Source organism: Rhea pennata, chromosome 7 (assembly GCF_028389875.1).
Source record: "Rhea pennata isolate bPtePen1 chromosome 7, bPtePen1.pri, whole genome shotgun sequence".
Lineage (NCBI taxonomy): Eukaryota > Metazoa > Chordata > Aves > Rheiformes > Rheidae > Rhea > Rhea pennata.
Genome location: NC_084669.1, coordinates 14,785,209 through 14,794,398, shown reverse-complemented (window position 1 = coordinate 14,794,398; position 9,190 = coordinate 14,785,209). Strand labels below are relative to the sequence as shown.

Below are 9,190 nucleotides of genomic sequence, written 5' to 3'. Positions count from 1 at the left end.
ATGTCACAAAAAGCAGCATCACAGTAACAGGCCAAGTGAAATATTGTTTATTGCTGGAGGCAACGATTCATGAAAATACCAACTGCTCCCCTCCTTTTCTAGTATAATCACCTATTTGTCTCTTGGCCAACTTCTTGACTACACGTGATCTCCTAAAAGGTAGGTTGTAAATATTGATTTTACAGTAAAGTCTCTTTGACTAATTAAATGAGAAACACAACGAGCAGGAGCACCCATTCTAACTTCCCAGCGCCGTCGTAGCTCAGCTTTCCCTATACTGACTAAAAAGCAGTGCTCCGCTCGGGCAAAGACGTGCAGGGTTGCTGAGCACCGGCAGGCTCCCGTTCGTACGAGGAAGGCTCTGCGGGACCGCGGGTGCAGCCGCGACCCAGGCAGCGAGCCAGACCTCAGGGCGCTCCGCACGCGGGGCAGAACCCTTCGCCAGCATCCCTCACGCGCGCGCTGCTTAGCGACGGCCTCTGAGGTACCTACAAATAAAAAAAAAAGGGGGGGAAGGGGCTGTAAGAGCGGGTGGAAGTAGAGGCCCGACCCCCCACCCCTCCCTGCTATGGGGCTGCCCCCAAGGCCTACCCCACAGGGCCCCCTTCCCTCGGACCCACTGAGGAGCCCAGAGCCTTCACTGCCAGGCCCCCACCGGGCCCCACAGCCACCCACGTGCGGGTCTGCAGCTCACCCGCCCGTACCCCTAGCTCCCCACAGGGCCCCATAGCTCCCCCCGCCCCGCGGCGCCCCCCCCCCCCGGCGCCGCTAGGGGGCGCACGCGCGTCTCCCCGCGGCCGCCGCCGCGGCCGGGCGGGGCGGGGCGCGGAGCGGGAAGAGGCGGGGCCGCCCCGCCCCGCCGCGCGCTCCCATTGGCGGAGCCTCCCGCCACTCGCGGTTTCCGAGGCAGCGGGGCCCGCCCCGCCCCTCCTCCCGGAGCGCCGCGCCGCGCCGCGCCGCTGGGGCCGGGCCGGGCCGGGCGCGCGTCGGGGCCGGGCGCGGGCGAGGAGGGCGAGGGCCGCGCCGGGAGCAGCCGCCTCCGCCGCGCCGTCCGCCATGGAGGGCGTGCGGCCTGGCGGGGGTCCCCCTGCCGCCGCCGCCGGCGGGCCCGGCTCGGGGCCGGGCTCGGGCTCGGGCTCCTTCCCGTCGCTCTTCCCGCCGGGGCTGCACGGCATCTACGGCGAGTGCCGCCGCCTCTACCCCGACCAGCCCAACCCGCTCCAGGTCACCGCCATCCTCAAGTACTGGTGAGGCCAGTGGGGCTGGGGGGGCTGGGGGACCCCCTGTGGGGCTGGGGGGGAGCAGCGGGGCTGGGACCCCCTGTGGGGCTGGGGGGGAGCAGCGGGGCTGGGACCTCCTGTGGGGCTGGGGGGGAGCGGCGGGGCTGGGACCTCCTGTGGGGCTGGGGGGGAGCGGCGGGGCTGGGACCTCCTGTGGGGCTGGGGGGGAGCGGCGGGGCTGGGACCTCCTGTGGGGCTGGGGGGGAGCGGCGGGGCTGGGACCTCCTGTGGGGCTGGGGGGGAGCGGCGGGGCTGGGACCTCCTGTGGGGCTGGGGGGGAGCGGCGGGGCTGGGACCTCCTGTGGGGCTGGGGGGGAGCGGCGGGGCTGGGACCTCCTGTGGGGCTGGGGGGGAGCGGCGGGGCTGGGACCTCCTGTGGGGCTGGGGGGGAGCGGCGGGGCTGGGACCTCCTGTGGGGCTGGGGGGGAGCGGCGGGGCTGGGACCTCCTGTGGGGCTGGGGGGGAGCGGCGGGGCTGGGACCTCCTGTGGGGCTGGGGGGGAGCGGCGGGGCTGGGACCTCCTGTGGGGCTGGGGGGGAGCGGCGGGGCTGGGACCTCCTGTGGGGCTGGGGGGGAGCAGCGGGGCTGGGACCTCCTAGGGGGCTGGGGGGAGCAGTGGGGCTGGGACCCCCTGTGGGGCTGGGGGGGGGAGCAGCAGGGCTGGGGGCTTCATGTGGGGCTGTGAGTCCTAAGGGAGCCCCTTGGGCTAGGGAGAGCAGCGGAGCTGAGGGTTTTCTGTGGGGCTGGGCGTCCTGGTGGGGCCCTATGTGGGGCTGGGGGAGCAGTGAGGCTGGACCTTGTGTGGGGCTCGGGGTCCTTGGGGGCTTTTTGTAGGGTTGGGGGGAGCAGCAGGGTTGGGGTCTAGTGTGGGGCTGGAGAGGGTTTATGGGGTTTATGGAGGGCACTTTGCATTTGGGTTGATTGGGGATTGGCAGGAGTTTGGGGGAAGCATCAGAGCTCGGGGGGATTGGGGGTGACAGCAGTGGGGCTGAAGTGTGTTGAGGGAGGCCGTGAGGTGCAGGGGGCTGGAGATGGAGGCACTGGAGAGCAGGCAGCTGAGGGGCTGAACTGAGGATGGGTGGTTTTATTGGGGAGTTTTAGGGTAATGTGGAGCTTCCCAGAGTGAGGGACGGGGGTCGAGGGGGGATCTTGGCTGGGAGGAGAAGTTTTACTTTGCAGAGAGGTTTCCACAGGGGATTGGATGGCTCTGGAGTTTCTCCTGCCGGGCAGGAGACACGAGCTCCTCTTCTGACCTGGAGCTTGGGGTTACAAATATGGAGTTAACCAGAATGAACCTGTGCTCTGGCCTCCAAACCAAATGCATACAGTGCCTGCCCACAACACCCCCCCACACACACACCCTCCGGAGAGCTTGTTTAGCCCTCGCAGAGACGCATCTTATCATAGGCTGAGGATCTGCTTCTTCCCATCTCTGCTGACACAGTGTCTGACAGCAGTAACAGCGGTTGTTTATGTGGGAGAGCGGCACGAAGGAAGTACTTGCATGTTTAGCTATCGAGATAAGTGTCTAGTGTCTAGCCCTGTGGGAAGAGGAGTCCATCTGCTTTTTACTATAGCTCCGTTGTTCAGCCCCCTCTTCTGGACCTAAGGAACATGACCAGGGCACCACTGACTGTTTGCTGGCCCTGACATTGACCAGTCTCTCTTCCAGCACTTTGAAAAAGTTTAGCAAAAGCTTAACTTCTTCATTTACAGTAAGTTTTAATCTGTGTGCCTCTACCTGGTTGGGTCCTGAGCAGCAACAGAGTAACATCCTCCCAACATTTTACTCTGAGAGACAAGCTGTTACTGGTGTCTTCGAAATAAATGCTGCTCTTTATGAGGTTCTGAATAAGAAATACAGCTGTTAATCGTCATTGCTCCTTTTTTTTTAATTTATTTATTTTTTTTTTATTGCTTAAACTGGCATAGTGGACTGAGACGAGGAGATTTTGTAAATCTGTGACTTTGGAATAAAAAATAAGTTCTTAATAATCTGTACACATCAGTACTGTGGTACTTAAGTGGTGTTCTGCTCAGTTTGTTTAGGTACCTGTCACATCTAATTGTAGATATTCAAATGCATGAGTTTCCAGTCATCCTGGTTTAGGAGTCAACAGCTTAAACTACTATTGGCAAGAGTGATGGTGATGTGTGTGGGATGGAGGGAGATTTGGGTCTAAAATGAGGAATGGCAGAGACCCTTGTCTGGGAAGAATCCTTGCTTCCTGTTTGCTTGAGGGGTTGATTAGGACCTCACTGCAACTGGAGCTCAAACACTAGAAAAGCTGCTATTGGCAGTGATGATGGATTGCATGCAAGAAGTAATATGAAGGCCTGTTTATACTAGCATTTTCTGCTTAACGGTTCTTCCTCCTGTCATCTCGCTTGGCAGCGAGAACTGAGAGCTGCTGTAGCAGAACCTCAGAGGTGCCCTTACTATTGCTGTCACACGCAGGAAACTCGTGCGAGGACTAGCCTACATGTGCTTCACTGAGGTATTTTATTGTTTTGTTGGCACAACTTGGAGGTTAGTTTTGGTTAAAGTCTGGTAAATGACTTCTGCCACCACTCACTCTCAACTAGTCTGTCCTCCTTTGCCCGAGCTGTGAGCTATTAGGTGGTTTACACTGAGAGGAAATTGCTGAACAACGTTTCCTGCTTGAGGAGAAATATTCTGAAGCTAATCAGCTTTTAATAATACATATCAGTTTCTCTATGGTTAGCAATGAGATTTTGTTCAGGGAGTTGAAATTCTATTCTTGAGCTGGCACAGCAGAGCATATGTCTGACTTTTTATAAAGTTGGAGGATCCACTGAATCACATACCTGTTAAATGAAGTGATTTGCTGTACAAATTATTTCATGAAACTAGCTTTTTTTTTTTTTTTTTTAACACTATTTGCATATCTTGGGGGAGAGAGTTCTTGATTGCAATCGGAAAAGCTCCTGGCTGTATTTGTGAAAGGTTGTGCCCTGAGAAGGAGTAGTTCTCTGTGGCCATCCAATATCTGCTTTTATTTTTAAAATGTGATTGAATACCTCTGAAGTGGAATATCGTGATGCCCAGAACTGCCAGTGAAAAAGCAAACTTCCATTGCTTTGTGGCAGGTTTTAAAATATGTAGAATTCAGGCTGGATTTTTTTTTCCTTCAATCCTGTCTTGAACTTCAGGCCATGTTCTTGAAAACTAGTGCTCTGACCTGTGGTCTGCAGCTGCTTGGGGATGATGGACCACTCCTGAAAGGTTGAAAGAGTTGGCAAAAGGTAGCTGAGAAAAGCAGACCTGTTGTCAGCTGCTGGAAATGATTATAAAGGATCCCTGGGAGACACTTCAGGGTGTAAACATACTGGGAATTTCCCGATGTTTTTCTCATTGTGGAGCTGTTTCCTCTCTGCCCACTCTGGGTTTCTCCTTCAACAGAAACTTCAGAGCGCTGTTAACATCAGGCAAAAGAAGATTCTTCGTGCAGATGCAAATGCCGTTTTTCCCCCGAGGCTGCCCTTCTTGTTCCGAAATGAGCTCCATGAATAGAGGATGTAACAAATTTGTACTGTACCTGTAGCTTTGAAGTTTGGCTCTTCCTAATAAAATCCTCCAACGCTTCCAGCTCTTTGTGTGAACCCTTGTACTGATATGTAGATTATGATATGAGGTCAAACAGTGCAGTAGTGACTGTGGGCGGGAGGATGTCCCAGAGTAGGCATTAGCAGCACCTGACTAGGTAGTATAGCAGTCAAACCTGCCCCTGAAACTGGATGAATATCTGTGTTGACTAGCCTTGGCTGAGCTCTGCTGCTATGAGTACGTTACTAGCTGTCCTCCAGGTAGATGGCTTAAAGCTAATGCTGGATGCTTCTGCAGTTGTAGTGGTTTCAGCATAGCTGTGTGTCATGGTTGTGTATTTTTCAAAAATAAGTTACTGCTATGAGCTTTTTGCTTTATCTGAGTCACTTCCAAGGCTGCCAAATTTCTTAGGGAATAAACATAGTCCATCTGGATTACTGTGCAGTGTGTAAACTGGTATGTAGCTCACTCTGATCAGGTCTACTCTACACAAAGCAGAGCTCAGCTCTCCTGAGCCAGCTGATGCAGTGTCTTTGCACTTGCATCTTGAGTGGTTTGATGCTGCTGATCCTGTGAGAAACTTGGTGGGTTTTGAGAAGTACAGAGTTGCTTGTAGGAATGAGGGAGAGAAGTCTGGCTTGTCTAGTGAAGTCTGGGCAGAATTTGCTCACTGATGCATCTGATCTGAAGAATGCCATTTGAGTAGTCCTGGGTAAGAGCGTGCTTGCGGAGAAGTCCCTGCGCTGAAAAGGGGACAGTTAAGAATTTGGGCTTCTTGTGTGTTGTCAGTGTGTCAAAATGCCTTGTGTCAGCAAACTGTGTTCTAGTGTGAATCATCTACCATCTAAGGTGTAATTAAACCCACTTTCAGAGCAGGTTTTATGTGTGCAAGAGAAACTTGTTGCATAGCAGGTGGAGGTGTTTTCCCCTCATTGCAAATCCTATTCATCTGCTCCAACCACTTGCTGACCTCCCACACTGGTTTGCTGGTCATTATGTAGAATTCTCTTGCTCTGGAGTCTTCCCAGTCAGGTAACTTTTGAAAAATTGTCTGACTATCGCTGCTCACGAGGAATTCATGTGTTTGTGTCACTCCTTTTCCTTAGGAGAAGGAGGCCTTGCACAAAAAGGAGCTCTAAAGCCTGAGATGGGGGAAGATAAGCTGTTAGTGCTTTCCACATGGATTTCTTAGCAGATATTGGGCTACGGAGAGGGCCTGAACACCCTGAGTGCCTTTGGGGCAAAGGAGCTCTGCCTGCGTGCAAAGTATAGGGCACTTATACACAGCCCCTGTGCTTGGCTGTTCCTAGGAGTGTTACTGTATCCTGACCAAACCATTTCCATCTGGCTAAGTCCTCATTACTGTGCTAGGAGTTATTGCCATGTGGAGTTTGAAAGTTGGCCAGTGGGTCGGTGCCACTACTCTGAATGTAAGCACCTGGCCAAATGTTTACTACACAGATCTTGGACAGTCTGTGGTGCAACCTGGTGTTGAGGGGGACTGAAATGCAGGTGGAGATGCAGAATGCCAGGTGGGACTAGTTTTATTTTCCCTAAGTGTTTCAAGATACCACTAGACTTATGAGAATGAGTTTTTACAGGCTGCCATTGAGGCTTGAACTCTACTCCATCCCCAAGCCTAACATGCATACCTCATGTTTGCTTTCCAGTTTATCCTTTGCACAGTAAAAGTACTCTGGTTGTATAAGAACCTAAAGGTTGCATAATTACAACTTCGCCCTTGCTTAGTTGAACTGTCTCATTGCTCCGGGTGGGATGCTCACGTACTCTCTCCTACTGTGGTATCCTCAGCTGCATCCTTGGCTGACCAGCTGGGAAGCTAAAGCTGGCACAGAGCCCTTGCAATGGCCTTATGTGACTAAGGAGGGAAACTACTTTAAGGAAAGTCACTCATCTTAAACATCCCTGCTCTGTTTTGTTTTTTCTCCTGCTGTAATAAGAGAGAGGCAGTGCATTCACTGAGAAAGCCCACAGGCCTTTCCAGCTGATCCACTGTTATTGTTTCATAAAAGCCCTTTAATATAACAAGCTGGTATGTTATTTTGTATATCTTTTAAAAACAGTTGGGAATTTCTTTGTGTTTGTTGTTCTGTGGTTTCGTCTTCCTTTCTCTTGCGAAGTACCCCCTCTTGATATGTCTTGGTGATGTCGTAAGAGCAATATATTGATCATGTCGTTGGAAGCTGTCCAGCTTGCACCATATGGGCAGCTTTAGATCCTTCTAGATTAAATATTTGTCCAATTCTATTGTTTTTCTTCCCACCAATATGTACCCTAAATATGCTCCTTGCTCTGTTGGTGTCCTTAGGCTTCAGGTAGGAATGCGTTGTGCTCAGCTTGTGCTCTTTTTTCTCTTGCTCCTTTAGAGATGCTGCACAGAAAATAACTACCCTAATCGTAAGAAAATTCGTATCAGGGTTTCCTTGCTTTTTCAGCTTTCCAAATACAAAGTCCATGGTGGTTCTATAGCTATTCATGAGACAGATGAACACTGTCTTTCTTTCACTGAGTAAGAGACTTTGGAGTTGAGCGGTGGAGGGTAGGTAGAGGATTTTGGATAGTGTAATACTATTATTAAGAAACTGCTTAAGAGTTTCTAGGGTCCTTTCGGAAACAACTGGGAACCTGGTGATGGAGATAGATGCTGCAGCTCTGACGAGGCTTATGGGAACTGGAAGAGCGGTTTTAGTGCCTCTGTTCTGCAAAGCTAACTGTCCCAGCTCTGAAGCACTCTGTCTCAAGGATCTCTATTAAATGAGGCTCAAAAAGTTGCTGTGCCCAGTGAATCTGATCTAGGAATAACTGTGCAAGGTGAGGGTTAAATCTCTTCTGTGTTGATTGCCTGTTTTCTGAAACTGGTAGGTGTAACTCCAGCTGTACTACCAGCAGCCTGGTTACAGACTGAGGACTGAAATGCTTGTCAGGGTTTCCTCTGTGTTGCCAGATGGGACTTTGAGAAGGGTGCTGGCCTGGAGGGGGTTTGTAGTTAGGTTTCACTGTATGGTCACCCCAGAACTTCCTTGCTGAGATAAGCTCTGAATCCAAATGTGGAGCACAAACATTCCTGGGAGGCATGGAGCTGAGACTGCTACAGGCAACCTGACTAGCAGGCTGAATGCTTAAAAAGTGTTTTTTCCCAAACCTGCTGCTGTTTGATATAAAGCAGTGGTACTTCAATCATGGAATAAAAATGAGGCACTTGAATGCTTTTCATGCAGCAGTTGTGGAACACGTAATGATGATACACAAAGCCTCAGGGCTAGCGTGGGAAGCGTAAGCGTGTCCCAAAACCTGCAGATGATAGCACCAGGGTCTAAACAGATGATGCAGATGAGGGGAGTTAATGTATAATAACTGGTTTGAATGAACAGGGTCATACTAGTTTGAATTCTCTTGTTCTGAGCAGTTGGAAGTATTTTACTTGATTGAAAAAATGAGTTGGAGACAGGAAATAGTTAAACAGCTGCTCACGCTATTCCATAAACACTTGTGGCACATGGTATGTATTGTCTCTTCTTGCTTGTTTCTGTCCTGTTTATTTGATGATTGACAGGGCAAACAGCAAGCAAAACAGTCTAGCATGTTCCTTCATTCAGTGGGGAATTTACCTGCCCCTGCATAGCCAGAGGTGACCGCAAGAGCGAGCGTACTCATGCTAACTCTGTTAGCACAGCAACCAAGTTTCTTCTTCTCTTGTAAAGAGAAGATTTTCTGACGATTTGGGTGATTTAATGTAGTCTGCTTGGCTGTGCTGGACTGACTTGTAAGTAATATTCTTTTGTGTAGCCAATACTAATGTTGAAGCAGAGTGCCAGTTATGCTTGTTACTCATTTTTGATTGATGCTGATACTAACTTTTTCAGAATTGGTACTTTTTCCTCCACTATTTTAATCTCTGTGCTTATGTTCAGAAGTATGGAGTACTCTCCTTCAAACTTAACCACTTCAAATTTTGTTTTAAGGAGTAGCAGAGTTTTTTTTTCATTAAGCTGAGGTATATGCTTCTGGCCTGAATTAAGTTTGCAGTGCAGATACAGCTATCACTCTTTACTAGTATAATTTTTCAATTTTCTTTGTTTTGTGGAAACTTTAATATGATTTTCCAGAGGTTTTCATGCTTTAATGTTAAAAACATTTTAGTATGTTGCACATATGCACTTTGTCTTCCTGTCCTTGAAGCTCTCTGGACTTAACCCAACCTTTCTGTTCAGTTTCTTTTAAAGGTGACTTGAACATGCTAATTTAATTTTTGTCACTAGCTGTGATTTAAAGCAGATCTTTGTTACAGCCCATTATAGCCTCTGTGAACATTTGTAATTTG

General features: G+C 50.4%; 1 protein-coding gene across 2 annotated transcripts in view; it reads left to right on the top strand.

Moving 5' to 3' along the window:
* The first annotated feature begins 1,028 nt into the window (after positions 1-1,028).
* SUFU (SUFU negative regulator of hedgehog signaling) overlaps positions 1,029-9,190 on the top strand; it is a 95,422-nt gene continuing 87,260 nt past the window's right edge. Inside the window, exon 1 of one of the 2 annotated variants that reach the window (XM_062579941.1) lies at positions 1,029-1,247. In XM_062579941.1, coding sequence (XP_062435925.1) covers positions 1,057-1,247 — 191 coding nt within the window. In that variant the 5' untranslated portion in view covers positions 1,029-1,056. The remainder of the gene's footprint in view (positions 1,248-9,190) is intronic. The other variant, XM_062579942.1, reaches the window with a different exon arrangement.